The following is a 24,519-nucleotide window of genomic DNA, read 5'->3' as shown; positions in this document are numbered from 1 at the left end:
CCCCTCTTCCGAAGACTCTATTAATCAGGGATTCTTTGCCCAGGTCTGGAAAAGCCTTAAACAAACGGAAAAAATATGGATTCAAGTATTAAAAGAATGTTTGTTTATTCACAATAAACATTCACAAAGTTATACATTGTGATATTTTGTTGCAAAGAATAATCTCTGCAATGATTTAGCGTAACTGTTGTCATTCTGTTTGCATTAAAATACACATACTGGACGTAAACCAGCATCTTCAAATCCAGTCAAGAAAATGGCATGATGCTGAAAAAGGGTATTAAAAGCCTGTACACAGCTAAATCCTCCATTAATTTCACTGAGGTGAACCCTGAGGGTCGGGAATGGGGCGATATTATGGAGAGAACAACAACAATGGGTTTTCCTCTTGTCTGTTTTTCTTAACCACATTCTCCTGGCTGCATGTAGCCCGTAGGACTTCCCGCTCTCTCGCTACAGTACCACCATTGTCTTCCTGTTCTTCTTTTACACCCCCCTCTCTCCCTGCTCGTAGTTAAAGTCTGAGTCCTGACTCCTCAGGCGCTTATTGATTGACTAACAGAGAGAGAGAGGGGGAAGAATGGAGAGGGAAAGCGGGGGGCAAAAATACTGAGCAAGCAAGCGTGCGCCAGTGGAGGAGTTTGCCTCGAGAGCTTGTCTGAACCAGCAGGGCTATTTCTGTCTGTGTCGGTCTCGTTATTGGCCAGGGTAGACGAGATGAGACGAGATGACGGATGTTGAGTGTTGGAGAGATGAGCAGGGAGGTAGGAACAGGGGTGAAGAAGAGGCGGGGGAGGGTTGATGTTTCATCAGCGAAGGCGAGGAGAGGTCAACACTCCTGGTCTTGCAATGCCCAATGCACAGACACACATAAAAATTGTAAAATACATTAAGCAAAAACACACAAACACTGAGATGTAGGGCCTTTCCAGTCTGTCCAGTTGAAGCATGTTGTCCACACATTGCAAGATCTGGTATTCTGGAAGGTGACTGCACCCCTGCAAAGAATATTGTTCCAGGGGATTGTGAATGGTGACGTGCTTGACTAAAAGACAACGGGACGTTATCATTGTTTCAAGACATTGCAGCTTCAAGTCCTGACATGCTCTTTCAATTTTCACTAACACGTACGAGTCTCATGCACACGCACGCACGCGACATGGTTGATATCATCTGAATTTACAGCCAGTACATTCCATGGGATCGTTCTCTCTGAGGGAGGGGAGGGCGTGGGTTAGGATGACAAGCAGGCTAAGGGCTTTCCCTAGATGTAATGCTACCCCACACACAAACACACACACATCCACACCAGAAATGAGAGAGCTATTTCTCAAATATTGTTTATGGAATGTTAACAGATAGACACACACACTCACTCACTCACACTCTCTCTCTATTCGAATGTGCTAGAATAGGAGTTAAAGTTCCATTATCTACGTTTCTGAAGAAAGTAAGGCAGCTTTAATCCTGGTTCTGCCCAAGTGCTCTCCAGGTCTGTGTTTGTCTTCTGACTAGCAGCCACATTGCGCAAGTCTTTTTTAGAACGGAACACATTTGACTCTTTCTTTTGCACTGTTTTCAATTTCTTTCTTATTCCAGTGTGAAGTTGTTTTGGTTCTGGTCCATTTATAGAGGGTAAAAAGAGATGTTGTTGAGTGGATCTGGTTTCAACAAACATCCGTAGACTATTAATAAAACATGGCCGCTCGTGCGTGCGTGCGTGTGTGTGTACGTACGGTGTAGGGGTGTGAGTCGAAAGCCTAATTAATAATTTGTCATGGAAAGCTCGCTTGCCGAAAACAGATTTTCATCTTTTCACACATGAGATACTTATTTTTTTACAACAATCTCAGTCATTTGTAAATAATGAACATTGCTGTACAACAACCCTATTTGAGATTAATTATGTCATGTCACAGCAAAGTTGCATCTAAACTGTTTTGGTACAGCATATCTAAACGGTAAAAAAAAAAAGTGAAATTAATTATTTTCATTCCGTGTACGGCAGACATAACATTTTATGAGATCATTATGAATATCAGCAATATTAACCAGCAATAACCTCTCCATCTCTGTGTCACACTGTCTTATGGTAAGAATAAGAAGGAAAAAAACGTCTTTAATCTATCATGTAAATTATGTAATAGCTCAACTTTAACTATTGAAATCTACCCATTGCTCATTGAGCTGCTGGGGCCCCAAGGGGTTGGTCCCTCGGGGACCCTTTGTGATCCCCAGGCCCCGCTTTGAGACTTGCACAATTAGATTAGCATTAATAAGCCCTCGCTCACTCTCGCCAGGCTTGGACACGTGGTCATCTGGCAGAGACACAGCTACAGGAGGAGAAATGGGGTTGGGGGGGGGGGGTGATACGGGTGGGGAAACGTAATACATATTCAGAGAGTATGAGAGAGAGAGGGGGGCGGGAGTGGCTCAGGGGTAGAGTGGAACCGTGGGGTTCACAGTTCGATCCCAGGCTCCCCCAGAGTTAGTTTTGATACTTTTGAAGTGTCCTTGAGCAAGACTCTGGTGCCTTGCATGGTTTCCTCCGCCATCAGGGTATGAACTGGTGAATGTTCAATGTAATGCACAATCTATGCAAATGCACTTTGGATGTTATCTATCTATAGTATAGACCGTAACTTTAGCTTTGTATAGATTCTATACAAAGCTAAAGTTATGGTGCACACACGGTTAAGGAACACAAAGTCAATAGATACGCGTCATGCCTAACCCGCCGTTCTACCCACGGCACTCACACGTTCGTAGCATCACAGGCTTACACAACGCGTCGATCCAACGCCATCTCCTCACGTCGCAACGGGCGCCGGACCTCAACCCCACTCGCGGAGCACTGCTCCTTGAACTGCCACCAAAATATACCCCTTTCACCATCTTCCCTGTGCTAATTTATTATATTTAAAAACGCCATTAGCTCCCAGCAGTGGTAATTTCCTTCCTCCTCGCTCATGTGACACCACTCACACCAGCATATAAGACTGAAGCAGTCTATCAAAGAAAACAGCCACACTAAGCCACCACTAGATGGCGGTCATTAACTATGAAAGACGCATACAGCTGATAATGGATAGTTTTGCCTGTGACACACACACACACACACGTATATATATATATACGTATCATTTTTTTATTTATTTTTTGTCAGCTGAAGCTTCATGTCAGTGTTTGTGTTGGAGTACCTCAGTGTGGTCATGTGCAACCTCTTCCAGAGAGAGATGGAGACACTAGAAACTATGCTGGAGAAACATACTCTCTCCCCATGCCTTCGGCCTGGTGGAGACAATAAAGTACAGTAATGGTGGAGTAAGACTACAGCATTGTTGGGATCGGGGACTCGAACCCACAACAGGCTGGATTACCAGCCTAGGTGCCCGGACCGATAGGCTGGCCCAGGCCTGGCATGTCATTACTGCGTATAGGCATAACGTTTACTGCGTATAGGCATAACGTTTAATATAAACTATAATGTATTTACTTTTTTTCGCACACAAAAACACAGCTGATTTACAAGCTCACAGATGTGACACTATTTTTGGGGAAATATGAGCAGAGCTTGTAATGGAGAAGTTTTCTACTTAAATGGTACAACTTTTTATCTGAAGAAGGTAGTATTTTGCACAGATTTCCATAGAGGTGTGACTTTGACACATTGTACCGCAAGGCACAACAAGTTTGAAAACCATTGGTCTAGCAGTTGTCCAAGTGAACATTCTGCACGCCACAGGAAACGGGGACAGCTCTCATGCTCTGCAGACTCAGGGATGATGGCAGACACAGGCACTGTGTGTTTCCTCTTGATAACAGTTAACGTGCACCTTAACCACGCACGCACAGTCGCACACATAGATACACGTACACGTGTGCACATGCAGGCATGTACAGGCCCCCAAACACAGTCATATAACATTCCACCCCCACCCAGACAAGCAAGCAAGTGCGCACACACGCGCACGCACACACACACACACACACACACACACACACACACACGATGTGCACGCACTATGTATACACTAGGCTATTGTATAGACACACACTGATGTGATAACGCTCAAGCAAAAACATTCACACTTGAGCGTGTGTGTGTGTGTCTCGAAGCCGGCCTGTTGCCCCCCTGCCATGCCTGTCAATCGCTTGGCTGGTGAGTGCGTTTTGTCTAGAGTGGTGAGACAGAAGGAATGTGAGGAAAGAGAAATGGTGCGGAAAATGGAGGGGTTGAAGTTAAGAACGTGTGTCTGCAAGAGACGGAGAGAGAAAGACGGTGGGGGCTGGGGGTGGGGGAAGAGAGAAGGGGAAGGGCAGTACTCTCTCTTGTGTTGTCGCACTTAAGTCCGTCAAACTACACTTCACTTACAGTGTTTGCTCTGGGGTCACTTTATCCTGATGCAAACCTGTTCCCAGATGGCATAATCTGATGTGCAATCAAGATTTGGACATCGAGAAAGAACGAGGTCGACTGCCGACCATTAGTGTTTAATGTTAATTTGATGGCTGCGAACCTTCCACTATAAACAATATCACCTAGGAGGGGGGAAAATGTCGGCTGAAATGTTCCGTCCTCTTCACGTACAATTGTGTGTGTGTGTGTGTGTGTGTGTGTGTGTGTGTGTGTGTGTGTGTTTGTGTCCGTGTCCGCATGTGCGCCATCATTACCATAAAGGTATCTTGTATTACAGCCAGGCATCATTAAGCTCCATGGTGAAAATTCTTCCCCACCTTAGTTTGATCGTCAAGCTGACCTGGCGTACACAAAGGCAGGCGTGCTTAGATCATTTATTTATGTTTGCAAGCCACGTGTGCACATTTGTGCGTGTGTGTGTGTGTGTGTGTGTGTGTGTTTTTTTGTCTGGTAATATGCCTGAGCCTTCATTATTGCAGAAGCTATAACTTTGATAAATCACTCAGGCTCGGGGCCCTTGCTGCTTTCACAGTATTAGAAAACTAATTGAAATTCTCCTCCGCCCACTGCTTCTTGCTCTTTTACTCCCTGTGTTTCAGCCCCCTTTCATTCTCTCTTCCTCTCTCTCATTCTCTTTTCGTCTATCTCATTCTTTTCCTCTCTTTCTCCCATTCTCTTTTCCTCTCTTCCTCCCCTTTTCCTTTCTGTCTCTCTGGTTAAGGCCAGACAGCACTGTGTGTTTTTCAATGGGGAAGGAAGCCAAGAGGGGGAAAATCAGAAAATGTCATCACTGATTTAATACACACATGCGCACACATGGCGTAGATGCGCACGCAAGCACGCACACACACATACTGACTCACAATACACGCGTCGTCAGGGAGTGTCAGGAATCTAGATAATTCCATGACAGGAATCTCCATAATTTACCATGCATGGACCCAGAGAGCTGTCTCCAGCAGGCCACAGGCTGAGAGTCTGTGGGACTTTGCACTGCCTCCACCCTGCATTTGATTAGATCGGGTGAGCACAGGTTTAGGATGATGGGATTTACATTTTAGCTCCTTGTTACCCCCCAATACACACATACAGGTACGTGTGTGCAGTGTGCACTGTGCATGTGCACGCACACACGCCCCCGTGCGAGCACACACTCCGTCCCTCTCTTACCCCTGCTGCCTCCAGATTAAGAGTTTAGTTGTTTTATTATCCGGCATATCCCTGCTGACAGTGGAATTAGAGGCTTGATGGTTCATTATCCAAAATCTGCTCAGTCCTGCCGCTAGATTGGGGTCTTGTTTGCAGCTTTGTGTCCTGACTGCAGCTGGATTTGAAGGTCCGCTATTTCAATTCTTGTGTATAGGATCTCTCCACAGCCAGTGGTGCCAGATTTTAGGTTTAGTTCTGTGCATTGTCTCGGTCGATGCTGTTGGATTTGGGGATTTACTCGTCATTGTGTGTGAGGACATCTCTGCTGGCCCTTGTGTTTTGGGGGTGTGCTTGTTGCACTGCTCCGGATCTCCCAGCTGTTTATAATATTCAAACAGTGCTACTGTACTCTATGTGCCACTCGGTGATTTACAGTCAAGTTTGCCATCTGCCACCCACCTACACAGTAAACTCTTGAGTGTTCATTTCACTCTGCGAGCGTAAAGGTGGACCCATATGGGTCCATTTGTGTCAATTTGTGTACACTGAGTTAAAATAACACCCAGGATTTTACTGCGTGCCCACCAATCACCGGCTCTTTTTAAAAATGCTTTGTTTGTGCAGCCAAAAATGTAGCGATGGAAGTAGAGACATGTGTGTGTGTGTGTGTGTGTGTGTGTGTGTGTCTCTCTCTCTCTCTCTGGAACAGACCATTCCGTAGAGTCCTGTCAGCACACAAACCTTTCTCTGCAAACATTCCTCTGATATGATGCAACCCTGGGAGAGTGGGGGAAAGCAATGCATCTGCAACTGTGTGTACACACATTTTTACACATCGTGTGTGCATGCGTTTATGCTAGGACTGATATTTGTAAGGATTTTATTGAATCTGAATCCAGTGAAAGGCAGATTTACTTTTGGAATCTGTAAAAAAGGGAAGAAATGTCTACTTGATGAGAAGAACAGAAGTTTTTCAAAAGAAAAAAGTTGCAAAATAGAAGTGGCTATCTAACCCCAGCATACAGACTGTACAGTGTGTTTGAGCGTGTGCGTATATGCGTGTGTGTGTGGGCATTTGTTGCTTATAGAAAATCCATACAATTATTTTCCTGTGCGCGCGCTCTCTCTCTCTCTCTCACTCACTCACTCGCAAGCGCACACGAAGGATGCATGTGTAGTTGTTAATGAGGATATGTTGATTGATTAGGCTGCAGTAATTAGCTGGAGTGTAAAGGCCTGAAAAGGTCTGTGCTCTGGTGGGAGTGCCGCCTCTGGGGAAACATAGAAACTGCGCTATGCACCATTACATACTTACACAAACACACCACAGTTCCATCCGAGATCTTAAATGTGTTATGAGTCGTTCGTGTGTGTGTGTGTGTGTGTGTGTGTGTGTGTGCAATTTACAATTTAGGCATTTAGCAGAATGCGTCCGTGCGTGCACGTGTGTGCACTGCATGCTAGAGGATATGCTTGTGCCAGCAGTTCCTTTACCTGGCTGCACAGTGGCCCTAGTGTCACTGTTTTTTTGAGGGCCTCCTATATTCAGCTATTAGTGTAGATTTCCGTCTTACACAAACATTAATTACCCATTGACAATGTGTCGGAGCAAATCTGTTCGAATGTTACGTCGTGATGATGTACGATGAGCGCCCGTCACTAGACACGGGTGTGATTATTTATTTATTTTTGTCTCCACGACAAATCACATCCCTCTTTTTCTCCTCACCATAGTTCGTCTGTCTGTAGCCTCTGTTAGTCTGTTGTCATTGATATGTCATACCACAGTCCTTGCTTGAGTCTAATGCATTTCACTATCGGTTCTGCAGAAGTGTGAGACAACCTTTGTGGGCATTCCCCTCATTGGATTACAGGAATCCAAATCTGCTGCTGTAGCAAACTATTGCAAACAGCACCACCACATGGTCAGTTTAGTATTGTCTTTGTAACCACTGTATTTCTTTCTACTAATCTACTATATCTATAACTCTTTAATCTCTTTCTGTTTCCATTCCACAGGAAGTTCTATTACATCACACTGTTGAGGGACCCTGTGTCTCGCTACCTGAGCGAGTGGAGGCACGTCCAGAGAGGGGCCACATGGAAGACCTCCTTGCACATGTGTGATGGTCGGACCCCAACCCCTGAGGAGCTGCCTTCCTGCTATGAGGGCTCTGACTGGTCAGGCTGCACCCTACAGCAGTTCATGGACTGCCCCTACAACCTGGCCAACAACCGACAGGTATACTTGGTGATTGCCAACATTTTGGAATGGAAAAACGAATGTTTTTTTTTTAACCTTTTTTTTTATTTCTACTGTTCTAGTTAATTCTATCTTGCATCAATTATTTCTGTGCACTCCTCTTATGCTCTGAAAAGCTTAGATGCTAATACATTACTTCAGCAAAGCTTAAAGAACTCTTTATTCAGGTTTCTATTTTATTCTACTTTGAATCTGCAAAACGAACATCACTTAAAGTTTGAGGCCTTTGTTACATAATTAATGAAGCCGGTAGCAATGAGCAATGGATCTCCTCACTCGACCTCTAAGCAGACCATACATTTTTCTTTTCTAGCACAGTCACTGCACGTACGTGCACAAAGTATGTGTGTTCACAAAATCTGGGAGGCACACAAATGTACACGTAGACATGAACTGGTGACGAAAGCATAATCTGGCCTTGAGTCAACTGGCAGCGCACCACCTCACACTCACACTTTCCACCCAGGCTCCAACCGAGATGTGTCGGCCAGCTTATCTTCACTGATCCCTTATAGGGTGTTATTACTCAGGTGCAATGTAGATACTGGGTATCCATTTGGCACACACGCACAGTCGCACACTCACACTGGATCATTTTGGGCCAGCAGACGTGTGTGATATTCTTTTCTATACTTCAAATCTGGCTGATGACTTTCATTGCATGACATTTTCTTCCTGTACTAAATGCCACACTGCCAATAGTGACTTCTGGCTGCAGTGTACATTTTTAGGGACACACAGTTCTTTTCTTTTTTTTGTATGCCTAGCACACACAGCCTAATCCAGAGTGTTACTGTATCTGGGAGAAATAAAAATGGTCCATTTTTAAATTCACTGTGGGTACGATACTGTGCACTGCATTTCATGTCATAATGTCACATGTTCTCTTTTATATCTAATGCGTCACTGTGGCCAAGCCGTTTTTCTATTAACCAGGCCATCATGGCAGAGATGACGACAAAAACAAAAAACACACACAGTTCATAGCCTTCTGTTCCTCTCCTATCTCTGTAGGTTCGTATGCTGGCAGACCTGAGCCTGGTGGGTTGCTACAACATGTCCACAGTCCCTGAGAAGAAACGGGCCCAGCTGCTCCTGGACTCTGCCAAGAAGAACCTGCGAGACATGGCCTTCTTTGGCCTGACGGAGTACCAGAGGAAAACCCAGTTCCTGTTTGAGCGCACCTTCCGACTGCGTTTCATCAGGCCCTTTATGCAGTACAACAGCACCAGAGCAGCCGGCGTGGACCTGGACAATGCTACGGTTAGTCTAATGGGACAAATAGCAAGAAGACATACAGTATATAACCAGTAGGACGCCCTGAGGGCGAGAAGCGTGCACACATCCGCCTGGGTGACGGCATACTGCTGGGCGAGCGCTTGTGCTTTGGTATGGGGGTCAGATCAATGGAATAATGGAATATGGAATAAATTAAATCTGTACTGGCCATATATGGAGCGTGTCTTGAGTGTACAGGGTTTAATGAGCTCAGATCAACATATGGAATGTCAGAACAGGAGGAGGGGTGGGGAGGATCAACATATGGAATGTCAGAACAGGTCAGCTCCATATATGGAGATCTAAGGATTTTAGGTCAGATGTAGAGTTGCTGGCCGGCTCCATATATGATGATCCAGTCTTCATATATTATGCACACCTTATCCAGGGGTAGATGAGGTCAGTGTCGTGATCTTCATATGGATTTGGCCTTATATGGTGGCTTGACGTCATGAGTTGTGACCATATATGGAGGCTTGATGTCACGTAGCCTGACCATATATGGAGGCGTGATGACACAGTGATGTCACGAGGCGTGACCATATACCGTATGGTGGCGTGGGGTGACTAACTAACGGACGGACAGGAGATGCAGGTTTTCATAGTGAATGCGACCTACAGTCGCAATAATTAATATAGTTTGATCACATATAGGTTTTGGTAATTTTCACTTTCATAGTTTCTGGAATGCTTAATGCCTGGTTAGTCATTAATTTTGCCTTCCTTGGTCTGAATTTCCCAAAAGACATATTGGGAGGGAGTTAACACTGCATTGACTGCGTTGCACTTTATTTTGTTTGACATGACTGATTGTGACGTAGAAGAGACAAATGATGCCTCAAATGCAGTCGGTAGTAACCGACTGCAACCTTTTTAACCCCCAGTTTGATATGGCCACGGATCCCAATTTGCTAGGAGTTTTTATCTCTAGGACCCCAGTTTATACTTTAAAATTCCTCTGTGTTAATTTAATTCATTATGGTCCATTTGATTGATTCCATTTGCACATCCTCTTATATAGACCCAGAATTGTCCATAAAGGTCATTCATTATGACTAATTTAGCTGGGGAACCAGTGGATAGAACACAGATGGTCATTATCACAAGTTAAAGAGCGACCTCCTCTCCTTCACCTTTTAAAGTGAAGCTTTGTGTGGAGGACTATAGTGACGCACTCGCCGTAGTGCTGAAAGCATGTTTTCCAGTGATCCATGACGAGCTAAAGCCATCTTCTCTGCTCTCTCCATGTGCTGTTGATCAAACACATTTCCAAATGTTACAACAGCAGTGATACTATGTATTATTTCAGGCATGTGCACACACACACACATACACACACACACACATACACACACACACACACACACACACACACACACACACACACACACACACATTGTATTATACTTGTGAGGACATGAACTTTTAAATCTTTCGACTTTTAACCGCAAGCCAAACACTGAAAATAGCTAATCTACATGCTCAGTATTGTGATTGTGAACATTGTTTTGAATACAGTTGAAAACAGTTATCTTGTGACTCTTATTTCTGAAATTCATCTATGCTTGGGCATTTGGAAGTGTAATACTAATATAAGTGTACGCACGCGCGCGCGCGCACACACACACACACACACACACAAACTGGTCACAGATGATAACTGCCAGTCTGTCAAAAGAGTATTTCAAAGGGGTTATCTTAATTAAAAACATTTCCTCCGTACGTGTTGCGCTTCTGCACAGCAGAGATGTGTCAATAAATCTAGCTACAATGCCAGCATCAAACAAAACAAAACTTGGGTCGTCCAGGGGCAGCCAGGAGAGCTTGTTCAAACTCAACCAAGCTCTCACTGTTTTTATTTTACATGATTTATCAAACTCTCCCTCACCTACGTACCTCACACATTCACTTTCCCTCCCAGTATTTACACTGTTCTGTTTTAGGGGATCTACAACGGACAAGAGTGGCCTCGTTCATGCTTCCCTGCACAATTGCCTTCGAGCACATGGCCACCACCGCATGATAATCTGTGTACTCCACAAATAACAAAACTCACAAATGGTCCGTGTCCATTTGATTCACTGGGGGGATGGGAGTGGATTAATGCTTTTGATATCCCTCTAACCTCCTCTTTATCACGTTGGGAATATGTTTTATCCTAGCTTTTGGTCAGACAGAATTACATTTCCTTTTTCCATCGAGAAATGTAGGTAGATGTGTTTGCAATTTATGTTTCATAATTTCACAATTAAATAAGTTAATTAAAAATCATCTTTCCAAATTCAATAATGGAGTAAATTGCAGATATACAAGCTCACAACACGTCACGATCGGGTCACAATGCCTTGCGTTGTAAACTTATAGATCTGCTATTTTTGCTACTTTTTTTTACAAATAGAACCCTGAGTAGAGCAACACTTCCAGAGCTGCTACTAAAGCTTCCACTTTATTATTCTATTAGCCTTCTATCTGAACTTCTACATGGAATGGACCAAGTGTGCATTTGTCATTTTGTATGTGAAACTAATGGAGAAATTATTAAATAAAGTTTTAGTGAATACAATTATAGTTTTTGACCAATCTGTATATATGAAACTTTATTGACAGCCGTAGCCAGTAGATGACAAACAACAATTAAAAACATACAACACAGTTAGAAATAAATACATTGGTTCATAAAACTCTAAAACTCTCGTAAAAAAAACATAATAAAAAATCTATAGGAGGCACTCATACCAATGTTTCCACATCAAAGAGCGGTATCTAACAGTGCTAAACCTAGGATTGGTCAACACCTTAATCACGTTATAAGTCTGCTTTTAAAGCTGAACATGAGGTTTCTCAAGAGAGCCTGGAAGGTGGTTAAAACAGAGTCGCAGAAGAGCTGACTAGCACTGCCACCCCTAGGCTTCTTCAGGAGAATCCTGAGAGCATCATTGTAAGCCACCTTTAGCTTGCGCAGACTCTCTTTTTTGTAGTTCACCCATAAGGGGGCTGTATACAGCGGGGTGCAGTACGCTCTAAATAGGTTCACCTTGACCTCAACTGAACAGTAGTGGAATTTCCTGGCTAACATATTAGCTTGAACATAGAGCATTCTTCGCTGTCTATACATGTCAGCATCATCTTCCATCTTATCTGTAATGATGTGCCCCAAATATTTACAACTGCTGCAAACAGAGAGGGTTTGATCCGACAGGTAGAACACTGGAAAATGCTGTTTCTGGTCCTCCTTGGTCCTGCAAATGACTACCACACTTTTTTTGGCATTGTAAATGACGTCATACGCAACCCCATACTCCGAGCAAATGTTCAGTAGCTGCTGGAACCCAGCACTACACGGGGAAACAATGGCCAAATCATCGGCATACATAAAATGGTTAATCAAAGAGTTTCCTATCATGCAGCCAGTCCTACACCCTCCCAGCAGCCTTGACAGGTCATCCATATACAGATTGAAGAGGGCGGGGGACAGCAGCCCCCCCTGCCTCACCCCATTGCCTAAACTGAAAGGGGAGGATAGGCTGTTCCCCCACTTTACCTGCATACTCTGCTTGGCATACCAGTATGCCAGGATGCGTATAATACATCCAGGTACACCCCTCTGCTTCAGTTTAACAAATAGCTTGAAGTGGTTAATTCGGTCAAAGGCCTTGGAAGCGTCAATAAAACCTATCAGCGTGATTGAGCCGTGTCTTCTATATGATTCTACTGCTTCTTTTAAGGCATAAATACACAAGTCAGTGCCATGTTTATTTGTCTCCCAGAGGTCTAGCGCATTGAAACTGGGATAGACTCCCACACCCTGGCTGATACCGATAATAAGCCTCTCAGAGTTACTTAGTAGTAGTAGGATGGTGTGCTCAGTGATAAACAAGAAATATGACATACTGACATAATCGTATTTGTCAGGTGAAACAAACGCTGTCTCCGTTGTGTATCTTTCCAGTTTGCTCATAACATTAGCCTGTGTTATCAGGCGCTCAGCTCCGCTGGACCACTGCAGTGTTTATATATGTCTATGGTTGAGAGTGTGGTCTGGGCATTGCAGACTTCCACCGTGCCCGTGTCATCACTTAGGAGGCAACCAATCATGACTAGGTCGCTACTATGCGATTGGCTGGTGGCATTTAGGCGGCTCCCATTGGCTTAGGCTGCATGGGGTCTACTCCCATTGATGACAAAAATGGCAGCTCTTGCACAGGGGTTTGAATCTTGTGTAGTACATGAATGTTATAGCGTGCAGCTTTAACAGTAACCTCCAGTTAACCATGCAACCCTATCCTCTCCTCTTTAGGTGCAGCGCATAGAAGAGCTGAACGAGCTGGACATGGATCTGTACGACTATGCCAGAGACCTGTTCCAGCAGCGCTACCAGTTCACCAGGCAACAGGAGAGGCGTCAGCAACGCCTCAAAAACCACATGCAGCAGAGCCACCAGGGCCTGGGCCTGGGCGTCAGCCTCTGGCCCTCCAAGCAGGGCAAGCCAGGCCCTGCCCTGGCCTTGGAATGGGAGGAGAGGGAAGAGGCTGCGGAGGACGGAGGGAGAACAGAGGAGGCAGGCAGCAGGCTCCCCACTGAGGATGGAGGGAGAACAGATGAGGCAGGCAGCAGGCTCCCCACTGAGGACTACATGAACCAGATCGTCAACCGCTGGTAGCGGAAGAATGAGTGTGTGTGTGTGTGTGTGTGTGTTGGGGAGGGGGGGGGGGGATCTGGACTATACAGTAGACACATACACATACTCGCATAACACACACGCATAACACACACACGCACACGCACACATACACACGACTGACAGGTTTGCATTACCTGACACCTGGAAGACAGGGAGGGGAGTTAGAGGGCCCAGGAGGTTGCTATGGAGACCTGGGAGGGTGCTTTTGCTGGCCGTCTATGTCGGCCTGTGTTTTATGGACTCCTTCCTAGGTTTTTCCCACTTATTAGCGTTAAATCGCCCCTTTACTCCCCCCTCCCCACCGTATATCCCTCCATCCTTTCATTCCCCATCATCATTACTGAGCGGAGGAGAGATCTTTTAGAATTGCTGACAACTAGCAATCTCATCCCTCTCTCTCTTCCTTCATCTTTCTACCTCCGCAGACCCCTGCCCCACACAACCCGCTCCTATATTTCTCCACTCCTGCGTGTGGCCATGCTGCGGAGCAGGGGAAGATGACATTTTAAAGTCTGTGAATTCCCATGAATCCTTGGCAGAAGGACCAGTGTACCTCCTGGATGTAATGCGCCGATGGCAAAGGAACTGGGAACGCCACGAAAGTGTGCTCTTGGCCGGGCCGAACAAAAGGAAGCCAAACGGGGAAAAAAAGACAGGACAAAGAAAAAAAACTGTACCTGCATAATGTCGTAGACTGAGTTGTGTACAAAACAAAAAAGCTTTTTGCTTTAAGAAGAAAAAAATGAAATCAGCCTCCATTCAAACCACAAACACGCTTATGTCACGAAACTCGTGATGGCCTCATTCTCATTTTAGGATGATTTAAAATTAGTTTTTATTGTTTCTATTTTTTTATTTTTTTCCTCTGTTTTATGCTTTTTTAAAAGCAGAATTGTAATAACACTGAGACCAATATTGCTGCCTAAATGAAAAGTGATTCCTTTATTTGTGTATAATCTTATTTTGTTTTATAAATCAAACACTAATGGGTGGATGGACGTAAAATGGACCATAGCCATTACTGAAGCCTTGCATCATGGGACAAACTGAACAAGTGGCCTGTTGAGCCTGATTTATACTTCGTTGTACAACAGAGTCGTACGTCAAAGTATAAATCTGGCATTTGTCTGTCAGTGGTTTCCAATGTGCCTGTCGCTTAACTAGTTATATTTTTTCATTTTATGTGTTATGTTGGCATGCCAGTCAGTGAAATGATCTCCAATTATAGGTGGTGAATTGCATATAGGTGTAAAAACAGCGCCAGGCGCTCTGTATACTATTGGTTGGCAGGGAGCAATTCAGCTTAAGCGACAAGCTCCTTGGGAACCTTCAGACAAAATGTTGGAGACGCAACTGGATTCTGGAAACGTATTGGTCACCATGGCAATATAAGCTCGTAATGTAGTGGAAGGCATTTTCAGACGCTCTTCCAGTTTGTCCTTTTAATATAATTTGTTCTGACAAAGATCTGCATTGGAAAAATAAGATGCTCCCTTTTCAAACAGAGCCTCCTCTACTTACCGAGCACACGGCACTGGTGACCAGTAAGGAAGGAGAATGTGTCTGAATTAAAGATATTAGAAAGAACGTATGTCTGTTTTAGCCTAAGAAAGGGATTGAGGCGAGGTTGTAGTGCCTCTTAAGTACTGGGATCATGTTAACGCCATGACATAACTATTACCAGGCAATGTGTCTGCATTATACTACATTGATTTATCTGACTACTCTGTGTGTGTGTGTGTGTGTGTGTGTGTGTGTGTGTGTGTGTGTGTGTGTGTGTCTGCATCCATGTCTGCGTGCCAGTGTTATGACTGACTGTCTGTGTAAATAGTATGTACAGTATGCCTTTTAATGGTGTATGTGTATGCCTTTGTAAATAGTGTCTGACTGAGAGAATGTCTTACATTTTTGAGTGAGTGACAGGTTCCATGACCAATACCTTACCATTTTTGTGTGGGGGACAGGTTAAGCTGGGAACCACCATGCCCCCCTCCCCTTGCCCCCATACCTTGCTGAACGAGACTGACCATCCTAATGCTCAAAGCCAATTTCCTGTCTTGTCCCGAACAAAGATGTTTCTGTGGGCTTTATTGGAATTGACTGTACTTCCTAATTATCTAAAGATATTACAATGTGACTTAACCTTGTCCTAGTCCTAAATGAGCAAACATGATATTCATATATGAGAGACAGTCAACAGGGAAGGTCAGGGAAAAGTTGCAAGGGAAGGAAAAGCTAAATGTCACGATGTGATTGAGTCCATTTGAATGCACGCTTGGTGCCACCCAGAGGACAACTTGAGGGCCACTGCCATCTCTTTAGTTAAAGAATACCACCTGTGTTTTTTAGACATGATTCATCATTGTCAAAACATGGATAAATGAAATGCTCCTGGGGTGCCAACCCTGCCCACACCACCACATCGCTGCGTTCCTGAGATATGGTCCATTATTTCAGTGATTCTCAACCTTTTTCATTTGAAGTACCTGCAGTTTGTTATACATTAGGCCACAGACCCCCATTTGTTACTAGTTTTCATCTCTGGGACCCTAATCTACTTTGTAAAATCCTCTTTTAATTTATTTATTTTCAAAATCTTTTTATTCAAAAGTTTATTCAAGTCTGAGAAAGAGAAATGGAACCAATTGGACATGTAAGGGTCCATTTGGTTCCATTTGTACTATCTCAGAGTTAGAGTACATAAGTGTCCATTTGGACCCTTGGTGGTCCCTGTAACCAACGATGAGAATCAGTGCATTACATAATGTTGACGTGACCTGTTCAACCTAAAAGTTAAGCTCTTTGGGGCAGCCTACTAATCATTCCAACCACGTTTTAATGAAAATCTGACCATCCATTCTCAGTCTGTTATATCTTTTCTATTAGTTAATTATACCTGTTATTGCAGTGCAATATTATCTTTTTAGGCATCATAATGTATTGTTTTAAATGTTTTCACTCATCTACGTTATGACAATGATTGCCAGATGTGGGGGGGAAATACCAGCGGTATCCTTTAACCCAACTGTTGCAGATCTTTTTGGAAACGCTAACAGAAATCAACAATTTAACCACCCTACTGACCTGCCATTATCAAAAGGGTCTACAAATTGGCCAGTGGTTCCATCCATCACTCACTTTTCTTTCAGGGATGATTCACAAGGGGAAGGCGAGGGAGATGAAAAGCACTGGGACACATCCAGAGTCCATAATGGGGCTTTTTGTGTATCCTTGAAAGTAGCCCAATAATGGGGATGGCAAAAATTGATATAGAATGCGACAGTAACTGCCCATCCATTGTATTCTTGTGCCAGAGACTGGCGACAAGTAAACGATAAAAGCCCAGTTATACTTAGTGGCGCACTGGTGTCTTGCAACACAAACAGCAGATCTACAAGCTTACAATGCGTTACACTGTGACGCGTTGTAAGCTTGTAGAGTGCCTATACTACTAAGTATAAATCAGCCTTAAGGGCTTGAGGCGGACTTCTACACAGCCAGATGTACTTCTATTAAACCACATTTGGTTTGTGAACAAATATCGGGTGTTCTGCATTAGTGGTCAAAGCCCTGGTCCAGAACCGTATTGCAGTGTCCCTCTCATGGGATTCCTTTATTGCCTATTTATGTTTCTTTCCAGCCAAAACTGTCTTTACACATAATAATGTGGAGCTGTGTGTGTGTATGTATGCCGCATGAGCTACTATATGACCAGTAGCGTGTAATTAGCCTCTTGCTGGCCATTAGAATTCCCACGGTAATCCCTCAAGCAACCATCGTCTTGAAGCGGTTCTGGATCAGCTCTTTGAAGGCAACTGTCCTATAATCAACATCAAACAACAGTATGCCCAAAAAGAAAACAGTCCACTGTTAGAAATGGAAAATAATTACTTGGTCTAAATTGATTCCAGAGATTGAGGGTGTAAACTCTAATATTCATCTATATCTTGTCTCAGCATTATCTATACATCCAATGTCTTAAAAGTGTTTTCTTTGTGAACATGAGAAGTCTGGCATAATTTCTTGTGGTTTGTTCATTTTTCAAGTGGTATGCAGAGCTTCTCTGGCTCCCTTTGTAAGCGTCATCCTGAGTTTGTTTACTTATGATTGCAAGAATGAATCATCAAGCCACCAATTAAAGATATTTCATTTTTACAGAGCTGTTGTGTTTTGTGGTTAATATTGCACTCATGTTTTGACTCTTTCCTCACTCGCATTCCTGTCACATGTGAACCGTTTTTGAGGAGGGCAAATGCACATTTCCCCCTGTGAATCTGCTGAGGAAGGTCACGCCGAAGGTGGATCACAAAGTACAGCCACAAAGTCAATTAAAAAACACATATGCACAGTCATCACTGCAGTCTTTACTGTTTGTGCAACGGCTCTGCCCTCCAGCTCTCTGCAGTCCCACTCAGTCTGTCTACTGACCAATCTATAGCTAAAGGACATTTCAACCACTCACACGCACAAACCACAGGACCGTGACCCCATAAAGCTGCCTGTTCGCCCCCTAACGACAGCCCCAGCCCTGTCAGCAGTGATCTACAGCCTAATTCAATCTGCAGACACACCGGCTCTACCTAGTACACGTATGCACACAATTACACACACACACACATGCACCTCTTCCTCCCCTTTAGGGGGCAGGAAGGCTACTGTACACTATATGCATCGATGGGAGGAATGAGGGTGACTCAGGTGGGGTATAAATAACTGTGCCCTTGGTGGGTTAGGTTTAACTCAGACAGACAGAGCACAGACCTTCGCCCCTTCTCATCACCTGCCCGTTGAGCTTTGAACTTTGACCCCCCCTTGGAGCGAGGAAGTAAAATAATTTCCCTGGACAGCAAGAAGCAGTAGAGCAAGCTTTAACTAGCTTGAGATTGAGGAAAGATAAAAAGCAAATGGACAGAACCCACAAGACTGAAGGGGTATGTGAGACAGAACATGGAGGGGGCAGAGTGGGGTCATCTTCTGTCTGACATATAAACAGAATTGTGAACAGAAAATTGTGATGGGGGGGGGGGGGACATGCAGTACTTCTGACAGCTGGGACATTGTGTGCTGGACTGAGCGCAGTCTTTAATCCTCTCCTCTGTACCGGTTCGTTGTCATTTCAAGTGCAGCCGGACTAAACAAACAATAATGGCTGAGTTACAGCACAGGGCTGAACAGCTTTTGTCTATTTGAATTTGTGTGTGTGTGTGTGTGTGTGTGTGTGTGTGTGTGTGTGTGTGTGTGTGTGTGTGTGTGTGTGTGTGTGTGTGTGTGTGTGTGTGTGAGAGAGAGAAGTGCTCACTCTAGGACACCAGGAATCAGGCTTTGAGTGATTGTATTGGCCCTGGCTGCAGTCCATTATTAGGAGGTCAACTTGGCCTCAACTCTTTCTCTCAGATCTCTGGTCCCATACCGCTGTCATGCAAACAAAGAAGCTTTGACAATATTATCGCTTATGTTCAGCATGGCATTCTGCAGATAAGTTCATATTGAGTGCTTCCCTTGCATGCTTCAGAGCCAGGCTATTATAGCATTGGAGGATTGCCCCATTGGCACCGGCAAATGGTCACAATGGCTTTGGTCTTTTGTCTGTGTTTGAGGCTTTTTCAACAATGGCATGGCATAAACCTTCATTGCTGAATATGCTGTGAGTGTATGAAACAAATATGAATAATTTAAGTTTTGTTTCAGACACTATCAGAGCACATGTACAGCAATGAAATAATTATGATTCAAATTGAAGTCATTATCTGAACCCCAAACCAGGGTTCAGCTAATCATCCAGGTCAACAACAGCAAATCATCCTGCATGATATTGGTCTCCCAGGATGGCCTGCACTATAAAGACATGAACAATACAGAGCCATCCTCCCAGCCAATGCTTTGGAACTCCGACAGACTTACACCAGTGGGAGTGCAGCATGAGGAATCCTGCAGTCTTGTTATGGTCAGACACAGAAATGAGTGGTTGGTTTGTCAGAATGTGGTCTGGTATCTCTTATACTTCACAAATGGTTCCATTTGGTTCAATTTGTACACTTTTAGAGTTAAATCAACACTCACTATTTTACAGTGTAGGTCCTGTAGGAGCTCATAAAAAGCGTATCCAATGCAAACCTGTTAACACCTTCATAAAAGTCTCATAAAGGTTGATCCTGGTGAAAGGTCAGTCGGATGCAAACCGGGGTCATGGTCAAACAATAACTATATATAGGGGTATTAGAAGGGCAGTAGGATTACATTATTTTTTTATGTCTCAGAGCACACACACAAACACACCTGGACCAATAACAGTAAATAGAAATGTTGGAAAACCACAAATGCTTCTTTGCACAAACCAGTCACAGCTAGGCCTTTTAATAAAGTAATCTCTTATTTTTGCTAATTTGTCAGACTGAATAAACAGTGCATATGTTTTGCCTAATTACGATTAGCAATTAATTTGATTAATTTTGTATTTGTATTTGTATGACTGAGCTATCCCAGCATTGGTAATGGCTGTAATGTAGTAAATTAGCTTCATGTAGGTGACCTTGCCTGACCCCCATTATGCAGACAGGGACACATTTAATTAGTGGCGACTCACATGAAACGACAAAATGTATTAATATTAATGGAGGTTTAATTGAGGTCGTTTTGGTCCCCCGTTGAGGCTTTCAACCTCTAAAATGGCTGACGTGTGGCAGTCTGGGGACATGGAGCCCACCACACCTCAGATTGGCCATTTTGTATTTGACCCCGGAGAAGATGACAGCCACCTCCCATAATTCATGTGAGGATGTCACCTCCTTGACAGACAAACGGGCCCTGCGGGCTGTGTGTGTGTGTGTGTGTGTGTGTGTGTGTGTGTGTGTGTGAGAGTGTGTGTGTGTGTGCGTGTGTGTGTGTGTGTGTGTGTGTGTGTGTGTGTGTGTGTGTGTGTGTGTGTGTGTGTGTGTGTGTGTGTGTGTGTGTATTTGTGCATTATCTGTGTGTGTTCCTCAATGTGAAGGTCAGATCCGACCGGGATAATTAATGGTGCTGCTTTTTTATTTAAAAAAAAATCTAACCACAGACCCGTTCTCTATGGAACATCAGTTGTCCAATTTAATTTAGACTCCAGAGCAAGTAAATGAAAACGCAAGACCCATGTCCCCACAACCTGGGATTGTTCCTGTCGCCCCATCATATTTTCATTATGAACATACAACAGGTAGACAAGCAGCACTCATACAATTCACGGTTACCCATCTGTCCCGAAGGGATGTTCTAGGCAAAATATATGCTAGACTCTACATTCTCAAAGTGTCCCCCAGCCACAAATACCTGAGTGCAGTTTTCAAGGTTGATTCTCAGGACTCCCAGGTCTGAAGTGGAAGAAATGTTCAATTTGTTCAACAATTTGTTAACATTGCCCCCCCGCCCCCTGTATTACAGATTTGGTGTTGATAGAGGTAATAGGACAGTACGATCACTGCATGTTATTGTTATCACCCCGAGTCCCAACCCTGTACACATACACAAGCATATCACTGTTAAATGAAAACTAAAATAGACTCAAAGGTAGTCTGCATGTTTACTTTTTTTTTAAATGTCCCGATAACTACATAACACAAACAAAACACAATATAGAAATGAGAATAAACTTGGTGACACACACACAAACAAACAAACAATCTAACTAGAAAGGTGTGCTCCTTGGAGCACAGGTCTCCGCCAGGCGGGGTTGCCTATCTAGGGCCCGCAAACTTTGGTTATAGTCACTTGGCATAGGATCTGAAAAATCTATCTGATGAATCTTGGATTCTTGATCACATGATCCCTGCGTTTTGAAGAAAACGCACTATGGGCCGGGTACGCTGCCACTATAATGAATGGAACCCAGGTACACTGAGCGCGGGTGCGGTGTGCAGGTTGTGCGTAAGCTCCGCGCGTGAATCTTTTTTTTAAGAAGTGCTCTATGGTTGCAGCACCTCACCTCGACTTCAGAGGAATAAAAAAGGTTAATTAATTGTCGGTGCAGCCACCTATAGCTGCTTCGGTTCCGCACCGCCCACGGTACGGTTCCGTTCTATCCCCAGTGTAGCCCTCCGTAAGGCAGAAAATGTAATCTGGCACAAACAGGGCCTATAAATTGCGTTGTGATCCAAGGAATCCAGGGAAAAGGACATTGTATGACTAGAGTTATAGTCCAGAATGGGAAGTGGGCTGTAATTGTAGGGCCACCATGAGGAGATTTGTACAATTTGGGATGGAGGTTCTTCCTTATTGGCTTAGAAGGAATGTGTGTACCAAGTTTCCCAGCAATTGTGCGCTGCATGTGTTGTATTTTGTGCAAAACGGCCACCCCCACAAACTTTGGGAGTCAATCATAGCCAATCGGAATGGAATATGAGAAATGAAATGTGACAGATACGTCTTGACTGTTGATCTCAAAGATAATCTCTCATGGAGGCATTATAACAGGCCTCAAAATGACTGCAAAACCCTGAAAGATTGCTGTTGGCAGAGCTGCCATTACAGCAGTAAGGTAGATTATGCCTGGAGCTAGTCGGGCTAAACACTCATAATGGAGGAACGTAAATAAGTAGCCTACTCAGGAGGCAGCAATACCTTCAGCTCGTAACCATAATAATACGAGTGTTTTAATTAGTCATTATATACTCGTGAGTTGATAGGCATATCCGGTACATCCGGTATAGTCCTTCAGTATAAAAGCATTGCATAAATATATACATACAATACAGATCATCTCAACAATTGCTGCTATTAGTTTCAAAAGGCTTTATTCCAAGCTACCTGTGCCAACATATTTCTAACAGCAAATGAACATTAGTGGTTTTTGCCAGTCTTTCCACGTTTCAATGTGCTATAGGCTACTGTATCTCTGCTTAGTGTTTACACAATGCTGTATACCCCCTCCAACTGTATACTTACCCCATTTTTATTTTTTGTTTATTCTTTTATTATGCATTTGACACTTGCTTTGGCAATGTAAACGTATGTTCACTCATGTCAAAAATAATTGAATTGATAAAACAAGAAAGGCGAGGTTGTGCATCGTGGGGACGAGGGGTAGGCCTTCGTTGGGAGGATGCTGAAGCTGCCAGGCAAGAGGAGAAGAAGAAGGCCAAATAGGTTTAAAGATTTGGTGAGAGAACCAAGGAAGACAGATGGAAGCAGATTATTATTTAAATGTAGTATCTTTTTGAGATGTTTCTCAGATGGTTCTATATTCTCTAGGCCAGTAGTAGTACTATTCTGACTCTCGTAATAAACAAGTAGCTTAGCCTAATTCAGCCCCAAATACAATACAACAAATAAATACAGTGTATCCCACCCCCCATTGTGTGTCTGACACATATAGGTATAGGCTACTCTCTCTCACACACACACACACACACACACACACAGACGCACGCACGCGCGCGCGCGCGCGCGCACACACACACACACACACACACACACACACACACACACACACACACACACACAGAGTTTGTTAATGTTGTTTTTTATTCCTATAGTTTGAATGTCAGTCATTTCAGAGAGAAAGATTTGTTTTTATTCCTACTGTTTGAATTTCAGTCATTTTAGAACAGGCGAAACTGCAGAATACCCTATCTGGGTGACAGAACAGGACCCACCCACTCCAGAAACATGACTGCAGTAGGAAGCTACGAAGCCGGCTTTGGTAAGAATATTTCATTCACATTTTTACTGATATACACTCATTTTCATCTTCATTCAACCTGGTAAAATAACTGATTCACAGGCTGCATTGTCAGCAGTCAGTTTCCTTCAGTGTAGCAAAGTGTTAAACTGAGCTGACGTTTACGGAGGGTTGCTAACGTTAAAAGCTAGCGGTTAGCTCGAGTTGGATTACTGTTTAGTGTTAAATTGAGTTTACATTGAAATGTGACGGAAACTCTCAGATGACAAACTGCTAAAGGACGAATGGATAAAGGAACAAATGGAGATACAGTTGTTCAACGTTAGCTATTTGATATTATTAGTTGACTTGGCTCGTGTGACAGCTCTGCGGATTGTCATTGAAACAATCCGGATGTCATGACGGTGTTCTCATTGGATAGGTGAGCCACGCTGAACGTTCCTATTGGATGAAGTCCCTAGTAGTGCTTCTGTTTCTGTTTACCTGCAAGCGCATCGTAAAATCGTAACTTGATGATAAGAGTTATATTATATATATTCATTATTAAATCCTTAAATATCTGTCTGTCTGTCTGTCTGTCTGTCTCTGTTTAACACACACACACACACACACACACACACACACACACACACACACACACACACACACACACACACACACACACACACACAGCAGGGTTCAGGATGTGGGTCCTGCTGCTTTCCCTGCTGCCTGTAGTGTATGGGAGTGCAGACTCCAAGGCTATTACCACCACCCTCACCACAAAATGGGCATCTACTCCTCTGCTGTTGGAGGCCAGGTACAGTAAAACACTGTCAGCTGGTGGTGAACAGGTTTATGTGTAGTGTACACACCGGACACTTTAGCACAGGTTTGTGCAAATTATGTTGCTGTCAATGTGATGTTCACTTCACCCCCCCCCCCCCCCCCCCCTTTTCCCCTAACGTTTCTAGTGACTAGTGAAAGCTCATGAAATGTAGATCGACCCCCTAGTAATACTGACGTGGTGACGTGATTGGCTGCTTCTAGCCAATGGGACAACAAGCAATGGCAAAGCTGCCTCTAGCCAATGGTTGTGA

General features: G+C 43.9%; 2 protein-coding genes across 4 annotated transcripts in view; both read left to right on the top strand.

The window, feature by feature from the left end:
- hs6st1a (heparan sulfate 6-O-sulfotransferase 1a) overlaps positions 1 to 17,950 on the top strand; it is a 56,304-nt gene extending 38,354 nt beyond the window's left edge. Inside the window, exons 2-5 of one of the 2 annotated variants that reach the window (XM_083792675.1) lie at positions 7,589 to 7,811; positions 8,847 to 9,095; positions 13,408 to 13,766; positions 14,217 to 17,950. In XM_083792675.1, coding sequence (XP_083648801.1) covers positions 7,589 to 7,811; positions 8,847 to 9,095; positions 13,408 to 13,766; position 14,217 — 832 coding nt within the window. In that variant the 3' untranslated portion in view covers positions 14,218 to 17,950. Of the gene's footprint in view, positions 1 to 7,588; positions 7,812 to 8,846; positions 9,096 to 13,407; positions 13,784 to 14,216 lie in introns of both variants that reach the window. The other variant, XM_083792674.1, reaches the window with a different exon arrangement.
- Positions 17,951 to 23,415: 5,465 nt separating this feature from the next.
- Positions 23,416 to 24,519, top strand: part of uggt1 (UDP-glucose glycoprotein glucosyltransferase 1) — a 36,719-nt gene continuing 35,615 nt past the window's right edge. Inside the window, exons 1-2 of one of the 2 annotated variants that reach the window (XM_083792671.1) lie at positions 23,416 to 23,461; positions 24,113 to 24,239. In XM_083792671.1, the coding sequence (XP_083648797.1) occupies positions 23,428 to 23,461; positions 24,113 to 24,239 (161 nt within the window). In that variant the 5' untranslated portion in view covers positions 23,416 to 23,427. The remainder of the gene's footprint in view (positions 23,462 to 24,112; positions 24,240 to 24,519) is intronic. The other variant, XM_083792672.1, reaches the window with a different exon arrangement.

This window comes from Protomyctophum parallelum (assembly GCF_964188405.1).
Source record: "Protomyctophum parallelum genome assembly, chromosome: 20".
Lineage (NCBI taxonomy): Eukaryota > Metazoa > Chordata > Actinopteri > Myctophiformes > Myctophidae > Protomyctophum > Protomyctophum parallelum.
This window is presented reverse-complemented; position numbering and strand designations above follow the sequence as displayed.